General features: G+C 45.0%; 1 protein-coding gene and 1 long non-coding RNA gene across 3 annotated transcripts in view; one reads left to right on the forward strand and one right to left on the reverse strand.

Moving 5' to 3' along the window:
• Nucleotides 1-1,827: 1,827 nt before the first annotated feature.
• Nucleotides 1,828-6,321, reverse strand: LOC112544046 (uncharacterized). 2 transcript variants are annotated; one of them, XR_012896323.1, is made up of 3 exons: nucleotides 6,151-6,321; nucleotides 5,335-5,777; nucleotides 1,828-2,216 (listed from the first exon to the last, which is right to left on the reverse strand). It is a non-coding gene; the product is annotated as an uncharacterized LOC112544046 (long non-coding RNA). The 2 variants fall into 2 exon arrangements; XR_003087363.2 differs by having other exon boundaries at nucleotides 1,828-2,254.
• CPEB4 (cytoplasmic polyadenylation element binding protein 4) overlaps nucleotides 3,810-22,545 on the forward strand; it is a 243,726-nt gene continuing 224,990 nt past the window's right edge. Inside the window, exon 1 of the mRNA XM_075900275.1 lies at nucleotides 3,810-3,870. Coding sequence (XP_075756390.1) covers nucleotides 3,820-3,870 — 51 coding nt within the window. The 5' untranslated portion in view covers nucleotides 3,810-3,819. The remainder of the gene's footprint in view (nucleotides 3,871-22,545) is intronic.

Here is a 22,545-nt window from a genome sequence, read left to right on the forward strand (position 1 = left end):
CAGGACTTTTGAAATATCATTTTACAGCATCTCCTTTCTCCCTTGCCTCTGCCTTTTAATTTCTCTCTACATCTTCTTTATGAGCCCCACAATGGGAAGCTTTCATTTATTCTGTGTCTTGACGTTGCATTACTATTTTCTCTCATTTCAACACCATGTACAAGCTTGACCTGTAAATCTCACAGGACACTGTGTTTGAAAGATACTCTAGAAATAAAGGGTCCAGTCCTGCAGGCACAAAATGCTCTTGACCCCCATTCAAGTCAGTGGGAGTTGAGGGTGCTGAGCTCTTTCTGGTATGGGCCTGAAGACTACATCATGTTGTGTTGTAGAGCTGGGGAATCCATTCCTCATTTTAAAGAGTAATTGTGACATTTACTACAGTAGCTGGTTCATAGCAAGATTCCTATTACAAACTTTTTCCCCCTAACATCTTCATCTGTGGATGTACACATGCTACTTTCTGTAATAGTCAAATTTCTCCTTATAGAGTCCATCAAATTCAGCACTAAACAAATACTCATTAGAGCAAGTTGGATTTCTAGGCTTGCTTACCTGTTTGTTTTGACAGTGTCTTGCCATCATTGACTGAGCTGGAAATTGGGTCTGAAAACAAGCTTGAGACTAAGGCATGAACTGAATAGAGTCAGTTTTAGCAAAGGTTAAAGCAAAATAGATGTTAAGCAGATATCGGGGGACACTGTTTAATGCTGTGTTTTTAGGCAAGAGTGTAGGTAGCAATGCTACAGTGAGGGGGGTTTCCAGATATACTATTAGCATAGAGAAGACTTACAGGAAGAGGTCTTCTAGCTCATGGTCAGCGGCATCTAACCATTAGGAAAGGAAGATGGGCATGAAAGTTTGCAAGTCCAGTATATGTTTAGTATTAGAGCTAGCAAAGCTGACTGAAATCTGGAGGTGTAGACTAGGGGAGGGACTATGGAGGAGGGACATATGTGAAGGCATTGAAGGAGAGGAACTTGAAAATGAAGCCATACATAGCATAACAGAGGCAGTGAGGGGAAAAAAGGGATGTTAAAGGAGGTGACCCAGGAAGCATTAGCAGCCCTGCCGCCTACAGTGCAGCTGGGCCAGAGCAGCCCCTCCCCGCTGCCTGGAGCAGCCTTCTAGCTGTGGCAGGCTAGCCAGCAGGACCTCTGCTTCGGGGATACATCAGCCCTCCACAATTAATTGGTTAAATTATTCAAATTATATAGTGTTTGACCAGTTAATGTTTTTACGGGTATTTAATGGAAGGGAATGTGCTAAAGAGATCCCCAAGAGTTCAATCAGAAGCTAAGGGTGTATGTCTGAAAGGGAGAATCTCTCCAGCCAAGTGGGTGATAAATCCACAATGTCTCTGTGTGGCACAAGCTGTACATTAATTGGTCCCAAATAGCATTCATTTCATCACATTTTGACTTGCATTCCTTCCCCACAATCCCTACTAGGAAGGTTCCCAGCACATGTCTTTCCTCAAAGCCGTAAATGTGCCAATCTCCTTCCATTTCCTATGGAATACACTAAAAACACTGATCCAGGTTCAGATCTTAGATGTAGTTCATTGCTGTTAGTCCAAGAAAATTGTTATTTTTAAACACTTTGGAACTATTCTAATTGCAAGGTGATGGGCACTGTATAAGCTGGTAGGTAGGTAGATAGTAAGGCAACTCTGTTGATTTCAGTGAAGTTATTCCAGATTTACATTGGATCTGGCCTACACCAAGGAAACATTGTTGACCTCACACTAACTACTGAGGAGAGATTCTCTAGAGTGAGACAGGCATGTTCTAGTGCCATCCTCAAGAAGGATGGGATTTTGCACGTGTTCATGTATTATTGAACCTGAAGTGGGGCCCCTTGGGATGAATGGTAGTGTGGGAAGAGAGGAGAAGAAACATTAGGCTAGTATCATACAAACCAGATACCCTCTTTTATTGCTTGTAAAGGACAGAATCAACAGCAGCCATCTGGGAACAAAAACTCTGAGTGGCTATAAAGTAGATCATGTGGACTGTGTAACAATTAGGCCTTGTTGCATGATCCGGAGAATGCTCCTCCTTTAAGAGCCCTCCTCACCTCCTCCCCAGATTGCTGTTACTAGAACCAAAAAGCATTGTGGTTGCATCAGGAAGAATTCCAAAGTAACCCTCTACTATCTGGAGAGCTGATCCTGGGACCTTTGGCTCCATGTGACAGGCCAAGACCATCTCATCCTGGAAAGTAAACACCCAAGCCATTAGCACTGCAGCATCTGTGAAAGATAGAGGCCAATCAGACTTGCATAGCTGCTGAAGCTGCCAAACTGTCACCACATTATAGTGCCAGGGGAATCTCGGCCATTTCATTCCAGGCCTGACTGATGCCTCCTCAGCCTTGGTAATGAGATGCAAGCTCTTTGATTTGCACGCCTGCAGCAGAAAGGCCTTTCCCAGTGGAGCGACCATATGTGCAAACTTCAGGTGTCCTAGCAATGCCTGCATATGCTTTAGTGTGATTTATTTTTAGGGACTCTTGCTTCTTTTACTGCCAGGCTATGTAATGTCTTTCTAACTTGTCCCCTGGCAACCTAGATACCATTTTAATGGAGTTTATCTCATTGCCCTCTAAAATGGGATGTCAGTGGATAGCTCTTCTGTTTCATTAAGAGCTAATGGAACAGACAGCAAACCCCCTACCCAGTTTGCAAAATGGTCTGGCCAGACTTTAACAGGGTTCAGAAAAAGAGCTAGATAAATTCATGGAGATTAGGACTATCAGTGGCTATTAGGAATGGTGTCCCTAACCTCTGTTTGTCAGAAGCTGGGAATGGGTGACAGGAGAGGGATCACTTTTGTTAATTCCTTCTAGGGCACCTGGCATTGGCCGCTGTTGGAAGACTAGGCTACTAGGCTACATGGAACTTTAATCTGACCCAGTATGGCTGTTCTTATGTTCTTATGAATTCTTGGTGTGGCACATGAGGCTCTGCATCAAAAAAGGACTCTTAATGGCTTGGACTGAGGAAACCTCCCAGTCATATCAGACTTGGTGCCTGCCTGAAATCCAGTTAATGACCTGCCGAGTCAGTTTTCAAAAGCTGTGTTAGATGCCAACTAGCACGTAGGCTCTGTCTAGGCCAGGGCTGAGACCGAGCTGCTTGTGGGTAGTGCTGGCTGTGCCAGCCCTTCTGTGATGACCCCATCAGTTACTGTGGAACTTAATCTTTCATTTAACACCTCAGATCCCTTGCCCCTTGATTCCTAATCCCCATGGCCTCTGAGAATCTCATTCTGAACATGACATGATGCAGAGCTAAGTCTCCTGACAATAAACAACCGATGAACATTTTGTGTGTGCATCTGCACACGGTTGGGGCATGAAGAATGAGCTAGGACTCTATATGGCAGTGTTTGGTAGCATGTTAGGGGTAGATGAGTAATAGATTTAGCACTACACAGAGACACAAACCTAAATCACGCAAGTAATGGGCGCACATAAGGACTGAAGAAGAAGCAGTGGAGTCTCTATTTGTCACTCCACACCAAGATACTATACTAGGGTAAGAACAATGAGAAGTCCTGTGGCACCTTATAGACTTACAGATATATTGGAGCATAAGCTTTCGTGGGCAAAGACCCACTTGGTCAGATGCATAGTGAAAAGCTTATGCTCCAATATATCTGTTGGGCTATAAGATGCCACAGGACTTCTCATTGTTCTTGCAGATTCAGACTCACACAGCTACCCCTATGATACTAGACTAGGGTAAAGAATTCCTTTTCCTCTTACATACTCCGTGTAATGCCCATTTCTGTTGTTCCTGATAGGCCTGGAGGAATGGCTTTAGAAACACAATTTTACCACCAAGACTGCAAGGCCAAAATCCAGGTAAGGTCACTTCAGCTTTTCATCCTTGTAGGCAGATAAGTGTGTATGCGCGCATGTGTGCTTGCATGTGCGTGTGCCCAGATGTCTTTTGAATGAGCTCTTAAAAGTCCTATTTTTGGGAGTATAGAATTTGTTCACTGTTGTCCTTGACCAAAATGTCAGCTAATTCCTTAACTGTTGGGTGCATTTCTGTGTTCTCCACCTAGAAATGGCTGCATTTTTGAGGTGTTGTGAAGGCCTCTGGGGTTTTCAGGATGAAAGGTGCTATATAAATGTAAAATACTACTACACTCACAGGCATAAATTGACATTATATACTGTGCAGATATAATTTCTTCTGCTGCCTCATGGTATCACTTGTATATTATGCTTACCCACAAAGTCTGAGAATTATTACAATCTCAAAAGCACTGAGCAGTTATTTGAAAGGACTTGGAGTATGAGATTTAAAAAAAGCATCTACCATAAAAATTCAACTCTCTTGATTTCAGTTTTCCCCATGTAGAGAGAAAACATCACAGCCAAAAAACAACATAGCAAAATTTACATCTGGCATGTTTATACTAAGTGAGGTTTATTTTTCTTTCGATGCCTATGCATAAAATCCACTGTTGCTAAGGTGTGGGTTGTGTGTGCACATATGAATATATATTTATAGTGTATACACACACATTATGTATTATACCATTCATCTCCACTTGTCATATTCACTCATAGTGATGGCAGGTAATGCGTGCACACACATTCCCAGCCATGTAACGTGTGAATTCCTTCTCTTCTGGGGTTCTGACCAACGGTTTTGTACATCCATTGTTATTAAGGGTTCCAGCATGTACCAATCAATTTAAATACAGTGAAACCTTTGTTATCCAGCACTCTGTTAACCAGAAAACTTTAACTGGCATTGCCCTCAGCCACAATACTGTCACATCTTCAAGCACACAGGCCTGGCTTGGTTTACTATGATTGACTTAACAATTTTTTATTTAAGAAGTACTAATCATCTTTAACTCAAAATAGAAATGTGAGACCAACTGCCTCACGCTACAAAACTACCAATATTAAAAACTTGTGTTTTACTATTATTGTCCATTGGTTTTTCCTAGATTGATGGGGATCCTTAGATAACCAGAACTCCCTAATCCCTGAGCATGCTAGATAACACAGGTTTTACTGTACATTAGTATCTGGGCTCTGGCCTGGCATATGGGAAACTGTCTCTGCTTGTAGTGCTTTGCTGCACACACATTGTACATAGATAACAGAGTTTGTTATCCAAATGCCAGAGGACGCAGAGTAAGCTTGAATGATCAAGGTTTTGGACAATCATAGAACATTCAATGACACTGACAGATTGTAGAGGACATGACTCCGTTACAGGTAAGTGATGTTTGGATAAGTTTGTACTATATTCACAAATCTGCAAATGATTTCTATACACTGTGTGAATAAACAGATACAAACCTCAGCTTTGACTTCCAGTGATGTGTTACCGAATTTCTGAACCAAGTAGTTTTCATCCTAGTTGTTCAGTCATGCAGAGTCAAACTAGTTTGTGAAAATCCAGCTGCATATTAAATCACTGCACCATCATACATCCTGCTGCCGTCTGAAACTGTGGATGCTAATCCCTCTGGAATTAGGAGGGCTGGTTCCCCCACTATCTGCAATAGCTGCTGTTGACAGCAGTAATGTCTGAAACAGAGAAGCGTGCAGTTTGATTTTCAGGAAATTGGGTTACAATGGCTGGAGGATTGAACATGCAGGCGGTCAGACCCACAAAGACATGTGACAGGTCAGGCAGGAATCTATTTGTCTCTGCAGTTTATCAGAGGCATCCATACAGAGCAGGCTTATAGGATCAAATTCACTGACTTTGGTCGCATTACTTCAGGGACGAATTTGGCCTAGAGAGGAAGCAATAAGAAATTGAAAGCAATGAGAAATAACACTCAGGTGCAAATGAGAGCAATTAAAAATATGAACCTGCTTGACCCTAATTTACAAACCTCTAGCTGTAAATGAATATTTCTTGATTTGAAGTTGAAGCATAATAATTTATGAAACCATTAATGGTTTTTGGATTAAATAGTTCTCCCAGCTCTTGAGTCCTTGTGTGTCTGGGTGTGTGTATATTATGTGATCTTTCTTTTCAAGTTTGTTTTTTTGTTTTAACCTTCCTGTTCACCAGCAGTGCTGAAAAACAGGCCTCCCCCCCAAAATAAAGATTGCATCTAATGTCTGAAATGTGCTAATCTCAGCTGTATACTGTACACCCACCTCTTTTTTGCTTTCTCCTTTTTGCCTTTGGAGAATGGAGTCACTACTGCAGTCAGGCAATTATGTTTCAAAGCCAGATAACTCCACTGAACTTTTCCAAAAACTGCTGAAGCAAGCAGGCAGGTGCCCTGGTTTAGAATGCATGGCAGGGAGGCGTGATCACGTTCCAGTCAGGTTCTGTTAGAGCAGGAGCAGGGCAGTTAGATTTGAAACAAGAAGCTAATATCAGTGCTGGGTTGTTGAGAAGCTTTAAGTTAATGCTGTTATTTAAGGGAAGCCTTCCTGGTGCAAAAAATCTTGTCAGTTCCAATGGAAGGTCTGAGGCAGGGGGAATAGCTGAGGTACCTTTAAAAGGACATTTTAAAGCTTGCCCAGCCCAAAATTCATCCTGTGGTAGTTTGTTTTTCTTTCTTAACCCTCTTACAAAAATCACACTATTCTTAGTCAGTTGCCAGAAGAAATGCTGTTTACAGTAAGAACAATCATCTCCAACAGCCCCAGTCCTCATAAGCAATCAGAAGCAGCTCAGCAATAACAAACCAATGTGCACAGCCCATCAAGAAGCAACCCTTTATCACTGTGCCTGTCTGTGGAGGTCTGATAATCAGATGCATCCCTACAATAACAATGCGGGGTGCATAGCCTAGCACTTGTAATTACTAAAATATGTGCAGCAGCACATCAGTATGTGCAGCCAAGCAGCAAACCTATTGGTAGGAACTGGTATCTGCAGCCAAGCCTTTATGAGCAACCTTACAATAATAAACCAGTTTGAATACAGGTGTTAATGGAGCAGACAGACAAAAAAATCCTGCTGGAAACCACTAGAAGGAAACATATTTCTGAGAGGTTGTAATATAAACAGCAGTGAGGGGAAATTATGATTTGGAGAAATAGAATGCAGCACTGTATGGTAAATAATGCAGGAAGGAAAAGAAAACTCTTAATGGACATTCTGGAAGATCTCGCCAGCACCTGAGACATCTTTGGAGACATTCCAGCTGCAGGAAAACAAAGCACAGACATTGTTAGCCTTTCCAGAAACCTATTGGCTTCCCTGGCGCAGGAAGGCTGCTTAGAGTGAGACAGACGTTTGTCTTTATGGAGGCAGGAGGGGGGAATAGGGTCAGCAGTGGGAAGGGGGATGGGAAACCTGACATTTAGACTCATTCAGCCCTCTATTTGCAAGTGCATGAAAAGTCCAGATCTGCTCCCATTGAAAACAATGGGGTTGCATGACAGTAACTGATGGTAGAACTTAATAACTGCAAGTTTTTAAATTTTGTGCAGAAGAGATGAGAGAAATCCAAATTTCTTTGATCTGTTAATGTAGACTGACCCAACTTGTTGGTCCCTTTAACTTCCCTTATATTGCTGTTCACAGTGTCTGTTCCATGTGCGGTAGAGTGAACTCTCCTTTCGATTTGGAACTCTCTAAACTGTGGGCAGAATCATGCCTTGTGTTGCATAGATTCACTGTTGGGGTAAAGGGGAGTAAGTACCCTCTTCTTTGCAGATAATGTGTTTAATTTATTATTTACAACGTGTGCTTATCTGTCTCTGGGCCCATGAACTATAACACATAAAAACACATTAAATAATCATGGAGTGCAACTCATGGGCAGGATTCTACTCTCCTTCCTCCTGTAGCATGGAATAGTGTACCACTGACACAGCCTGAGCCCATGCTGGTATGGTCTGCTGTCATAGCTGTCTGGACCTTTCTCCACGTGTTGCCTAATGACAGCAGATATTGAGCACTCCAAACCATTTTATGATTGCTAGACTCATCTTTTTCACCTCTAAATTCTTGAATTCTTTTCTTTTTCTGCCATAATATTCAAAAACTTTTATTTTCATCAGCATGACATATTCATTGATCGAACCTGAGCTCAAATTGGGGGCAGAATGGAGACTCAAAGACTGAGTACTTTGCTTGGTGTCACACAGTAAGTCAATAGCAGAGCTGGAGGCTGAACTCAGATTTCCTGTTTCTCTGATATAATCTGAGGTCCACACTACTTGTGGATAATGTAAAATCAGCACTTCATTCAAAATGGAGAGAGGACAGAATCCTTTATAAATATTTACTTTCAAGACCTCTATGACCTACAACTCTAGAAGATGGGATTAAAGAAATGGCTCAGGAGACCTGTAAATTGTCCATCCATCATAGTGCTGCTTCCTGCTAAACCATTTGGAGGAACTTTTTCATCCATCATAGAAATGAAGCATAGACACTTTTTTTGCATGCTCAAAATTGTATCTGAAACCGATGACTTCCTTCTTAATGCAGCCAAAATGGCACTTGCAAATTTGTCCCCACTTACACATACATTACTGTCTATGAGTCGCAGTGGTTAACTGTGCGTATGGCCTAGGTTGATTAGTCAGTCTGATAGTACTTTATGTCCAAGGGGGTGTGTGTGTGTGTGTGTGTGTGTGTGTAATCATAACCCTTCTGGGTGTGGTTCACTTCCCACCTAGTGGTACTTAGACCAGTTCCAGAGAGAAAGAATGAGTCTGCTCTACAGCCCTAGCTGAGAGCCAGCTTGCTTTTAGCTCAAGCAGTAGAGGCTCATGCACTAAGCTCCAGAGGTCCCAGGTATGGTTCTGCCTAGTGGCATTACACAATCACTTGTCTAGAACCTCATTGATAATGTTACCGGCTGCCCCTCCTGCTGGAGTTCACAAAAGAAGCTGAGCCATCTTGTGTATCCCTTTGAGCAGGTTTCTCTAATAAAGCAAGACTGGCATCACAGAGAACTCTCCAAGAAAATAAATAAAACCAACCAACCAGAAAACAACAAAGCCCCAAGGACTGACATGATGATTTTGTTAGGAATCTTTGTGCTATCAAATGGGAGCTGCTGGGTACTGCAGCTCTGTAGGCCAATGGCGAGCAAAAGTGTTCCTGAGGTGATCTTGTGATTTGACTCCCACTCTCTCTCTCCATTCTTTGCCTACCTGCTGCATCAAGCAAAAACAGTGGGATTCAGACCTGAGACCTCTGCCCGCAAAGAATAACATCCCTTGGCAATTGAGCAAAAAATAATTGGCTTGATATCACATATCTTAGGCCTTGTCTACACTACAAAGCAAGGCAGCTTATGTTGACCCAAGTGTCTACATGAAAACTTCGCTCCCGCTAACACAGCTGCCCAGCTACGCCAATTTAATTCCTCTTCTATGGGAGGTGTAGTGTCTGTGTCCATGTAGTTAGGTTGTTGCAGCATTAGTGTTCTTATGTTCTTACATTGACTTACTGGCTTTCAAAAGCCTTCCCACAGTGCCCCACACCGTACAAAGGACACAAGCACTCCTGACAGGGACATGCACCACCAACGCAAACAAGCAATGTAATTACTGTGGCGGCTGTATGCTAACATATGTAAAATTGACTTAATTTTATAGTGTAGACCTGCCCTCAGTCAGCTCATCGTACTACAGTAGAGGTGGCTTGTGTACATATGTGAGCCAGCTTGTTGCCACAATCTTGATCTTGTGTGTGGAGGCTGTTACCTACGCCCATGCCCATCATCTTTCTGAGAAGATGCAAGGTGAACAGTCTTGACTGTGGATTTGGGGAATGCCACAGCACATGCTGTTTTAAGCCTGAGGATGAAGGCAGAAGGAAATGGTAGCTGTGGTGTTTGCCAGAACCAGTGACCCAATCCTGATTATGAATGCATTAGGCAGAACGGCATGGAGCTTTTATCCCCCTTTCTCTTTGAATTTTCTGAGCTGTAAGGCAGGTAGCACTTCACTAACGCAGCCCAGAACCAAATTCCTATTGACTTCACCAGGGCCAGCATTTTACCCATTCTGCCTTCGGACTCAGCTGCCTTTAACTGTCATACCAAATGCCCTTTATGTAAATGGAAATACGAGTGGGCTCAGAAAAGTGCCAGTATCCATGCAAGTGTGTGTTATGCTTCTGTGAGCCCTCTTTCCCCTATATGAGACACATCTATCAGTGGAGACATAGGATCGGTTGTGACTATGCTTTTTCCATCTGCACTGCAGTCCCCATTATAGATTCAGTGCTGAGGATCTTATTTTACAACTGACTGAAGGCAAAAGACATAAGCACAGGTCTGCGCGTGAGGGTATTTCTTTTTGTACAAGTCAGAGATAATTTTTGGTGTGTATTAGAGGTGCAAACAAAGGAAAACTCTTCACGTAAATAGTCTCTGGAAAAAAGGGGGAGAGGGAGTTTACAGTTTAAGCAACCCAGGTACAGCACAGAGCTAATATAGCTAAAATATGGGTTAGCTCTGCATTACTGAAAGGACTGAACTATGTTTTAACCCTATTCCTAAATTGCAGTTGGTTACATCTCTCCTTCATCACCTGCTAACGGCCAAAAACATATATGGAAACATGGCTCAGTCCCATTTATCCTGCAAATTGAATTGTGTTATAACTATGTCAAAGGTCAACCGTGACATAGCAGGGTAGAAATTACGTTGTAATTGGGACCTTAGAAAGGAGGAAGATTTTGTGCATTTTTTTTCCCTGCTGTATTCATGAAAACTCATGGGAGTTCAAATTACTTTGAAAAATTAGCTATGATTGTTGTAATATAAATGGTTAAATCTACTAGATAGGCTACTGGGAGGAGGGGGGTGTTGTCTTATGAGAGAGAAACTGATGTGCCTTTAAAGACCTTGAAACTGTTCCAAAAGTAATGTTTAATCAAAGCAAGCTGACATTTGCCTATTGAATTGTTATCAGAATTGCTTAGTCATTCATGTGCCATTGTGTTTTGGAATTGGGAGCAAAGGATTTATTCAGCCTGATAGGAGCTACTCCCAGTCATTAGCATTTCCCTGACACCTGATTGGTAAACAAGTCACCATAAGGCCAAGGTGGCATTGACCTCCCAATACCCAGGAAAAACCTGTGTGTGGGTTTTTTTTTCTTTTATTTTCAGCAAGAGACAAAGCCAATTCCTTAACCTTCCTGGAAGGAGGGAGGGAATGGGCCACACGTGTGCTATTTGTACTCTCCTTTGGTTTCATGCCACAGTAAACAATAATAAAGACAGAGCCCAGTAAACTTCGTCTTTGCTATAAATAGGGTTTGAGGGCTCAAGAGACTAGCTGTGGGATTGCTGACATTTGAAATCAATTCCAGCCCAAAGCTACCCTGCCTCCGCACCACCCATGATAGGGCCCAGGAAAGGAAGGATGATCTCAATTATTAAGCGGTTTGTAGGAGGGAGGTTTTATTTGGGGATGGGCAGGGCTAGGTGAGTAAGGAGAGAATGGATGTGTAGTTTGTGTAAGATAGAGGTGGAGAGTACGTTGCTGTGTAGATGTGAATGAGAAGTGGGTAGGAGCAGGTACATGTATAATAGTGATGTTAAAATTCATTTACTCAGGTAAACGTGTCACTGCTGTAAGTTTCAGCTGTTACCCGTTTACACGCAGAACACAGGCAGTTACCTGGAAGCTGGTGTGCATAGAGAGACGGCTTTTAAGTACTGGTTCCCACCTGCCCCCACTACGCTGCTGCCTCTGATCCAAAGGCATGTAGCTTCACAAGAGCTAATGTGCAGAGAGCATTAGCTTTTACCAGCTCCTGCCTGCCCCCCAAACCTGCTGCCTCTGATACAGAGGCAGCAGCGGAGGGAAGCTCCCCAGGGAGCTGATGCTCACAGGGAGATAGCTTAAAATCCTGCTCCCTGCCTGCTCCCTCCTCCCCTGCCACGCTTCTGCCTCTGGCTCACCAGTTAACCATTTACACTATCACATTCCTAATGTATAGTTATGGAAACCCTAATGTATGTGGCAGTAATGTTTCAGGACACTACAGCACATGTTCCTGAAGCCACAGGATAATTATTGGAATCTACTTCAGTCTTTAATATATGGGCCTGTCCGTGCAGGTGTATGCATATCAGTGGGGGGCTAAGGTGCACAGGTACGGAAGCCTATCTGTTTGAGTGGCTGTAGATAGACCTCTGTAAGTGCATAGCTTGTGTGTGCTGGTATGGGGGTGTGCGTGTATGTGTGGGGTATGTTCTAAGGCAGAGTGCACTACGTGAGGGTGGGGGCTTGAGAGCCAAAGATCTATCTGAGGATTGAGGAGAAAGGGGAATCAGCAAATTACTGGCAAGAGGTAAAGTTGAGACACTGCATGGAGAAGGGAGGCAGAAGTTCCTGCGTTATCTAACTAAATCTGAAGAGCAGGTCTAGTTCACTTTGGGGATAGAACTGATGTACTGGTGCAATGATGTCCCCACTGGAAATATCTTTACATTGTGTGATAGGGTACAGAGACACCACACAGTCTGGGAAGAGGTTAAGGAGAGTGTATGGGCTTAGTCAGCCTACCCCATTGTATCTGTGAGAGGTGTCTAGCCTAGAGGGAGAAGTTAACAAAGTATATTGAGTGTATGCATAGGGTCACAAGATTGGATCGCTACATATGTTTTAGTGATAAGTAAATCCTGCATGAGTTTGGGAATTTGCTTCACTTGAGCAGCCACAAATGGAAATGCTTCTCTGCCTCTCATGAGAGCAGGTATTTTTTTTTCTTCAAAATTTCCTGTGTCTTTTGCTTCATGTCAAAGCAGGAATAGTGTCAGAACACTTTTTGGTGGTACTTGGCCCTTCAAATTCAAGGTGGCAGAGGCTAATGATGCAGTCAAAATAGTGAAGAAAGTGGTGTGGACACTTATAAACCTCAAAAGATTTGGTTTGAATTTTGTGCCAACATTTGAATTGGTTCTACCAATATTTATCCATCCTGGCTATAGTACGTAGGAGTTTCCAACTTGGGCATGTAATTCAATGATAAATTGATATGCTGCCTGTGAACCAAAACTCGGGATTCAAATATCACCCCTGATCTGTGCAGAAATTTGGATCAAGATCTCAATATAAGTTTTGACCCAACTATGACTATAATGATCTGAATACAACTCCACTTTATAAAACCAACTCCAGTCTTGATCCAGACTTTGCAGCTCTAGTCAATGTCTGATCCCCAAACCATGGGTCAGTTTTAACAGCAAGCCCTCTTTTTTTGTACATAAATATCAGCAGGGGACACAGAGAAAATGGTGACAATCTACAGTTTATAAGCTAGCTCTTTCCCCTCCCACTTTCCTTTCACATCTGATATCAACCAGGGGGCCAACTATTAAAAATGTTCTAAGCTGGCTCATGCTGAAGCGTAGGAAAGATTCAAAGTCGTTCTAGTTGTTAAGAAACTTTGCAAAGATCTGCCAGGCTTCCTGGAGAGAGAAGGAAGTTTGCTTTTTAAAAATGCAACAGCATGAAAAAAACCACAGATCTTTTATATGGAAACCTGATCAGGTGTCCATTTTTACACACTTGGCAACTTTTCTTATGTATCAGTGTGGGGACTTAGCAGGAATCTTGTGGACATCTTCCCATAGTACTTGGGTGCATCCCTCATATTTATGTTTTATGTCTGGAAACAGAGGGGGAAAATTCCCACTGAGTTTGTTTTAAGCGAATTGAATGCTGGCAAAAGAATGGTCACAGAACTGATGCAGCATGGGAAGCAGCAGTGCAAGCTTCCCTTTTTCTGCCCCAGCAATGTCCTAATCCCCAAATTGAGAAGTCCATTTGTAAGGAGAGCACTGTGCAGTTTGTGTGGTCCAATAGACTAGGCACCAGGCTGGGGTTTGCCATTGTGTACTTGAGATTAGATCTCATTGTGTTTCAAGTTCCTCATTAGCAAAATGGATTCATACTGACCTACCTTTGCATAGCACTTTGGGATCCTTGGATGAAAAGAGGTGTAAGTGCTAAGTGTTATCATTACCCCCACCTCCTCTAGTGTGAGGACTGATGAAGTAGTTAATTAGCGTGATCTGTCCGGGAAGAAATTAACCAAGACTCTCCAGGGTTTCCCACAGATATCTCACTGAGTTATTACAGAACTGGGTAGCAGGGAATGTGCCCATAAATGCTAGAGCTTGTTGGCAAAATTGGTACATGGGATAATGACGACTTTTTACCCATTTAAATACGGGACTGGGTATACTAGAAATGCTTAAGAGAACTAAATACACAAATAATGTCTATGAACAGGGCCCTTAAAACACACTGCAAACCAGGCAAGGTATGGGTTGGGATTTCCAGTGTAAGGTGGGTAAAGGATGAAAGAGTAAGTATTCAATCAGTCAGAAATTATAAGTAAATTCCCACACAAAATGAGGGCAAATTAAAAGGCACCTAGTGAAGCAGAAAGATTCTGAAACTGCTGCAAGAACTCTTTATAAAAGGAAAGAACTACACCCAATATTTTGGGGTGTTTTTATCTGTCAGGCCTTTTCTAGACTATGTTACGCTGACCGTATGTTTTTTCCGGGACAATCCCAAATTTAAATGCTCTGTCCCAGTGTCCTCATCAAGTAGGGAAATGTCCCGGAAAGCCCTGCTGGATCTGGCTAGAAATGGCACCGCCATTTCCTTTCCCTTCTGGGACAGTTTCACAGATGCTAGCATGGTGCAGCAGCAACCCCTCCCTCCTCCAGCACATACATAGCTTCTTGGGTGCTTTGCCAGCGGCAGCTAGGGCCGCTTCTGGTTGTGTGTGGTTTCTGAGTTGGGTTGGGTCTGAAGCTGGAGCTCGGAGCATTCTCTGAGCTCCAGTGCAGTGTGTGCTGCTGCCCGGCAACCCCCTGCCAGCCCCTTCCCTCCTTCGTTGCCCCTGTGGGACACCTCTGCCGCACGTAGCCTGCACTGCTGCCTCCTCCTTCTCCTCCGCTTCCTCCTCCTCCCTCTCTAGGTGGCCGCTTGCTCTTTGTACAGTAGCCACTGTGGGGGTGGGGAGCACTGGGCGGGTCAAAGAGTGCACCTTGTGTGGCTGTTGCTTGACTCCAGCTGGAGCCAGGCCGCCCGCGGTGCTATTTTTAGTACTGCCATCCTGGTTCCTGTGGGCGGCCCTGACTCCAGCTGGAGTCAAGTGGCAGACTGCCCCGGCTGGAACATGCTTCGTGCAGCTGCCACCTGACTCCAGCTGGAGCCAGGGCCACTAGTGGTGCTATTTTTAATAGCGTGGTCCTGGTCCCCACAGGCAGCCCTTGCTCCAGCTGGAGTCAAGTGGCAGCTTCATGAAGCATGTTCCAGCTGGGGCAGCCTAACCGGAATGGTCCTCGTGCAGCTGCCGCTTGACTCCAGTTGGAGTTGGGGCCGCCTGCAGGGAACAGGACGACAGTACTTAAAATAGCACCGTGGCCCTGGTTCCAGCCCCATAAACTGGAAGGCAAAAAGGTGAAGGAAGGGGCAGGGGGAGAGCTAAGGGGGAGGGAGGTGAGGAGAGGAAGGGGCTTGTACTGAGGGGAGGGGATGCATGGCAGGAGAAGAAAGGGACAGGCACCAAGGGGCAGGCTGGAGGAGGGACAAATGCCAAGAGGAGACAATGAGGAAAAGGGCAGAAGGAGGGAAGGTATCAGTGGGGGTGGGAGAAGAGAGGGGGCAGGGTGATGCTGGAAGAGGATGAGGCGGGGCAATGGGGGCAAGAACGAGGAGGAGGAAGAGAGGGGAGGAGTGGGTGCCAGCAGAAGAGGGATTGAAAGGATGGGTGGGCATGAGGAAGGCAAGGTAAGGAGCAAGTCCTGTGTGAGGGCACAGAGGGGCATGAGGAGAACTGGGGCAGAGGATGGTGAGGGGTGGTCACGACGGAGACAGAGGGCAAGGAGGGCAGGGGCAGTGAGAGAAAGGGTAGGCACCAGGAAGGTGCAGGGATAAAGGAATGTGCAGATGCCAGGGGAATTGTGGGAGTGAAGCAGAAGGGCAGACACGTGGAAGGGAGGGACGGGCACCAGAGAACAGAGGCAGGACAGGTGGGTATAAGGAGGTGTTAGGAGAGGAGGTAGGGAGAGGTAGCTACAAATGATCAGAGGGACTAGAGGGGGAGTGGGCACAGGGGGAAGAGGAGGATGCATGCAGGGGTCAAGGATGGGGACGGGGACAAGTCCCCAAAGGGCTGAGGGGAGTGAGAAAAGCAGGAGCCAGGACAGCAGAGGAGGGTGAAGGGGGTGGGGCCACAGGCACCAGGGGAGCAGACGGGGTGAGGGGAGGGTGGGAGACATGGCAGCAGAAGGAAAAGGGAGAGGTTTATAAGATATTTATTAATAACTTGGTGTCCACAGTGGCACACATTTGAACAAATGCACATGAACTCAGTACTGGTGCACAAGACAAAACTCACCCTGCTCATGGGAGGAAAATCTTAGAGGGAACACTTCCCCCAGCCTCTCCCTCCGAGTTAATGCAATGCAAGTTGGGTTAATGCAGTTGCAGGCTAATTTCATGGGTGGCTCCTGTGGGGGCCAAACCCATCCCTATTGGAAGAGGACGGTGGGAGTAGTTCTTAGAGGGGTCACATGACACCCTAATTTCCAATCATGTGTCCATCTTGACCCCTAGAGTACTATCCCCAGAGGTGGGATTTCTTGTGGCAGGGGGCATGCAGGGGTCAGGGACATGACTAACGTGTCCCTCATTTTGGTTCAGAAAATATTGTCATCATAACTATGGTCAAAAGGTGTGCTAACACGTTAGTCAATATGTACTAGCTAACATGTTCCAAGCGAAGATGTGATGGCTGCACAGGTACCAGCAGTACTGAACATGTGATGGCAGAGGCTAATTGTGCTTCTAAGGGCAGGATTTCATAGGTATTTAGGCACCGAAAGATATGGATAGGTGCTTAGTAGGGTTTTCAGAAGTTCCTAAAGAGATTAGGTGCTTTTGAAAGTCCTGCTAGGTACTTATTTCTGTTTTTCAGCACATAATACCATTGCAAATCTGGCCTTTGGGAACCTAAGCCTATATTGACTTTCAGTTTTTGTAAGTGTCTCACTCTTGAAAATGGGATGTTGGCAGTTTTGAAAATTTGTACGCAGTCTGCCTTGTCTACAGTAGACTTTTTAAAACATCTTTGCTAACCTGTGCCAGTGACATACCTTTAAATCCTAATCTAGCCAAGGCTTTGGAGTTTGGTTTTAGTCCTTAACTCAAATGAGGATAAATAATGAAGAAAATCCACCTGGATGTTCCATTTGTTGTAGAGACAGCTCTTTGATTAAACTAGAGGGCTACGTCTACACTGGCATGATTTTCCGGAAATGCTTTTAACGGAAAAGTTTTCCATTAAAAGCATTTTCAGAAAAGCGCATCTAGATTGGCAGGATGCTTTTCCGCAAAAGCACTTTTTGCGGAAAAGCGTCCGTGGCCAATCTAGACACGCTTTTCCGCAAAAAAGCCCCGTTCGCCATTTTTGCGATCGGGGCTTTTTTGCAGAAAAGAAATCTCTGCTGTCTACACTGGCCCTTTTTCACAAAAGTCTTTTGGAAAAAGACTTTTGCCCGAACGGGAGCAGCATAGTATTTCTGCAAAAGCACTGACAATCTTACATGAGATCGTCAGTGCTTTTGCGGAAATTCAAAAGCAGATGATTTTGCGGAAAAACTTGCCAGTATTGACACAGCCTTCGTGTCATCCCAACTACAACCTCCAAATGAGATGAATATTGGACTCTATAGAATACATGCCTGCGTATGCACCTGCAGTCTGTGTTTCACTATAACTGCTTTCTGGCCACCCCATTTTCCTCCTACTTTATAACATCATCCCAGAACTCCTCCTCCAAGTGTAGTGCATGCTTGATACATTCCAGTATATGTTTAGTAGGAGACAGGAAACCATTTTAGTGGGATAGTGGCCTGCCAAAAATCTGCAGTGCCAAGACAGTTTTGACTCCCATGTCTTCCTCAAATACATCTGGCTTGGGTCAGACTCATGCTGGCTGGTGCATATTATATTTCATTTCCCAGAGGCAAGAGAACCACTGCACCTTGGAAAGTTTTCCTAGGGAAAAGGCTGGCTGCATTCTGCATCCTGTTCTCTTGGGGCTACAGCTGGAGGCTTCATAGGATGCCCCTCCACTCTGGCCATGCCTCCCTCCAACCGTCTCCAGCTGCTCAGTGGCCAGTTACAAGACTCCTAGGGGAGAGGTAGCTAAGCCGTGTATGACTATAACCTCTTCCTTTGGCAGCCTTTCTGCTGCTGGGCCCCTGCACTGTGACTCAGACTGGCAGAAGCTTTCAGAGTGAGGCCATGTCTACATTGGGAAGGTTTGGTAGGCATCTCACAGTGCAGTGTTGTGGGAAGGCAGAGCTGATCTCTGTGTTTCTTGGGGTCCCTTCCTAGTTGTGTGAGCTCTCCGTGCTGAGGAATGTTAAAGCAGCCCAGCAGTCTCTCCAGCCCTCCCCCTGTAGCAGCAGTCTGCCTGCTGCTGTCTTTCTAGTGCAGGGCAGAACAGAAGCATTCCAATCATTTGTTCTTTATTCCCCTAAATGGAGCTTTGAAAGGGGAGGGGCACATGCCTTCAAGGCAGCAGAGATCATAACACACTGGACATAGCCATCAGGGCGAGCATTGAGGGATACTGGTAGAGGCCAGTTCTCTTGACAAAGCAAACAGCAGAGTCCACACTGGCTCTGTCGACAGTAAAGAGGAGGGAAAAGACAAAAGTCTCTTGTAGGGCTAGAAGTTTTTGCCAGGGTACATCTAGACTGCATAGCTTTTCTGTGATATCGGAGGTATTCCGAAAAGCTCTGCCACATCCAACAAATGCGTCTGCTTTTCCAAAAAAAAGTCGGAAAAGTGGACATGTTTGTTGGCAACCCTGTAAGCCTCGTTTTACGAGGAAGAAGGGATGTTCTGAAAGATGTTTTTTTTCCGAAATTTGGTCCTGTGTAGACAGGCCAAATTTTGGAAAAGCCTCTTTTGGAAGTAAATTGGAAAAATGTATCTTTGTAGTCTAGACATAGCCTCATCAAAACTGGCTATTTTTCCTAACAAAAGTTGCATTGTAGTGTAAATGCTTTCACTGTTTTGTCACCAAAAGGGAGTTTCTGGCAACAAAACATGCCAGTGTAGACAAGGCCTGATTGTAGCCCCTGGTGTGAGTTTTCCTTGCAAATGTTACCTCAGCCCGTTATTTTTAAAGGTCTGGATGGTCCGTTACCAAACCTCAAAAAGAAAATGTGCTGCAGGTGCATGGAAAACACTATGGGAATGACATTAGGAAATCTCCAACAGCACAAACATCCCGCCATGTGTCTTTGGAAGTCAACAGGCGTGGAGAGATACCTCACCTCTGCTACAATCTATGTAAGTCTCAAATAAGTTTATGTGTCTTGGACATGTGTGTTAGCTGCTTTGTCGTGATAATTGCATCTTCCATTTCAGGGTCATCATAATCAGAGGCCCCTCCAAGCTGTGAGGTAGCAGACTATGGCTGTACCACCCTTTGGGAGCTCATTACTCAAGTCATTGTATGGACAGTATTATTTGCATTCTGCCTCTGATATTTACAGTCACAGCTGCTAGAACACTGTTTGCAAATTTGTGCTGATTTGATTAGCTTCTAAGAGCAGGATCTGGCCATAAAATTACATTCTGCTGCATGAGAGTCTATTTATGGTGTGTCAAAGGGATATTATGATAATATCTCACTTGAGAATGCAGAGTATAGGAATATTGCAAGGGCCAGGAGGAGCCCATATGCTGCATCCAAAGTCCTCTCCCCATCTTACAACCGTAGGCAATATGATACCCTTTTGCAGCTCCCCTGAAGTAAAAGGAATATGCTTTAACCATATGATCTCTCCTCCATGCTGCCCATAGGTCAGTAAGTGAACAGTTTTGTCTGTAACATTGTCACCAAATTATCCTTGCCACTGAACCCATACAGGGAAATCTTTAACTTTTTTGGATCCCTTTTCTTTCTTAGGGGAATGACAGCTAATGCTTATTCCTTGGGCAGTCTTTCCAGTTGGCCAGAGTGAGCTATCAGATGTCACTGCCAAAGACCACTCTATGCTCCCAAGAATTCATTCAGATTTAATTCCTTCCTCCTAGAGTACAGTCCAGCAGGTCCAGGTGCCTTATTAACAAGTATTAACCTTAAGCAAGCAGTTTTGTGGTCCCCTTTAATCTTAAGCCTTTTAACATTTCTCTTCCCTCTCTCAGCCACTTCATTTCTCCTGGAAAATGGGGTCCTGACCAGTGTTCCTTCTAAATTTTTTACATCCATGTGCAGAATCAATGTTGTTATTGTGTGCACCAAGGCATGTGTAGGTGCACACAACCAGTAGAAACACACACTGTCAGCTTGGGCACTCTGCTAATCAGCTGTGTGGCATTTAGATCTTGTCTGGGTGCTTGCACTCAGCTTACAGGGAACACTGGGGTTTGACCTTCATAAAGACATTGAACCTGCTTCGTACCAACTATGAAAATAACTTCAGAAATGGCGAGATTCATGACATTCACATTGGCTGACCACAGAATGGATGCCATTAAAAAGTAGGAAATAAGGCCAGAGGATGCCCCGTAGGCCTGCCACAGGACTACATTCCAATGCAGTGCATTCGTCATACAGCACAAGGGTGGACAGAATAAATCCTGCGCATGAAGTTAGAATAATTAATCATACTTTAAAGAAAAGTGCAGGGGGTGTGGAAAATTCTGACAGGAATTTCAGGACATTTGAGAATAAAACTGCTGTGAAACTGAAGGAGGAGGGGAACAGAAGCAAACACAGACTACACAATAGGGAACCTGTTACTTGAGGGGTGGGCAATCATTTTTAATACGGGGACACTCCAAGTTTTTGGTAACTGGTTAAGGGCCGCACTTTTCTATAGAGAGGGTTCAGGATCTGGGAGGAAGGCTTGGTGGGGGGAGGCGGGGTAGAGGATTGGGGTACAGGAGAAGGTGTGGGCTCTGAGAGGGAGTTTGGGTGACAGAGTGAGTGTGTGATCTGGCATAGGAGTTTGAAGTGCAGGGTTCAGGAGGGGGTTTGGGTGCAGGAGAGGATTCTGACCTGGAGGAGATTTATAGGAGGGGCTGCTGGGTCTGGGAGGGAGCTGTAACCTGGAGGAGGGGGAGGGGAGGCAGAAGGGTGCAGAGGGAGTTGTGGCCTTCGGGGGAGGGAGTAGCTGGGGTGCCAGACTAAGATTTTCCAGCCATGAACGGAGCAGAAATACTGGCTGCTGGAACAGAAATACTCCCCTCACCCACCATATCCCGTTCCCAGCCACCAGAGCAGACCCTGCCCTGCCATGTGGCGGGTCCCGTACACAGCCCCGGCCCCCCAGCCACGTGGCAGCCCCAACTATCGGAGCAGGCCTCTCCCTCCCCCTCCCCCACTGCCATGCACCTGCAGCAGGTCCCAGACCCCTGCCCCAGCAGCTCCCTCATAACGCAGACTCAGGCTGCCCTGCCCACCGGAACAGCTTCCTGCCGCGTAAGTGCTGCTGCCCAGCTCTCAGAGGAAGTGAGCAGGGGAAGAATTTTTGGTGCATGGCTGCACAGACACACACAGGGTTGCCAGGTGTCTGGTATTGACCCAGACAGTCCAGTATTTTCGCCTCCTGTCTGGTAAAAAATTCAGAAAATACCAGACACCTAAATGTCCGGTATTTTCTGGTTTTTTTCCCTGCCAGGAGGCAAAAATAACAGACACCTGGCAACCCTACGACACACTCAGCAACTGGACCTGGTCCACCCGTCGGACCCCCCGGATGTGCGCCCCTCCCCCCCCCCCCACTTACTTAGAGCCGTAGGGGCTTTTCTTGTGGCTGGAACAGAAAAACAACATGGCCACTGGCAAAAAAAAAAAAAAGCCTCTTCTTAAAGGGGCCATGCTGATTATTTATTTATTTATTTGCTTAACTGCTGTTGGGGTCCTTCCCTCCCCGCCCAAAAACTTTGGTCTCCCCCTTTTTTTTCTTAACAGAATTTTTTCCCTGGTCTTTTTTTGGGGGGGGGAGGGTGTTGGGTATTTTTGGTTAAACCATCTGGCAACCCTAGACACGCACCTTAGCAGGAATGAGCCAGCAGCCCTGCAGGACCCTGAGGCTGGCTCCCAGCTTGCCACAGTCCCAGGGTGCTCCAAACGGCTGTTTGGTACGTGGCCAAGGGCTGCTCCGGCCCTGCGTTGGAGCAACATTTTGTTAATATATTTGTTAGTCTGTAAGGTGCCACAGGACTGCTCGTTGTTTTTGCTAGAGTCCAATTGGTATTAGGCCCATTGTGAAATAAATCAGCATAGTTCCATTGATTTCAAATTGACACAAGGAAAAAGATACTTCTGGTGCCTCCAGTGTAAGAGTGGCTACTAGGAAGCGAGGCGTGGCAGGACTACACATAGTACAAGCTCTGCCTTCTTTTACAGTGTCAGTAAGAATGAAAACACTGGTTCCTAATTATATAAGTGTGTTGAGTGAGATGGATAGCACAGACCTTCCTTTGAGCATTTCCCTAGGGCAGTGGTCACCAACCAGTAGATTGGGATCTACTGGCAGATCCTAAAGCCTCTGACTGGTTTGGCTGG

Source organism: Pelodiscus sinensis, chromosome 17, assembly GCF_049634645.1.
Source record: "Pelodiscus sinensis isolate JC-2024 chromosome 17, ASM4963464v1, whole genome shotgun sequence".
Classification (NCBI taxonomy): Eukaryota; Metazoa; Chordata; order Testudines; family Trionychidae; genus Pelodiscus; species Pelodiscus sinensis.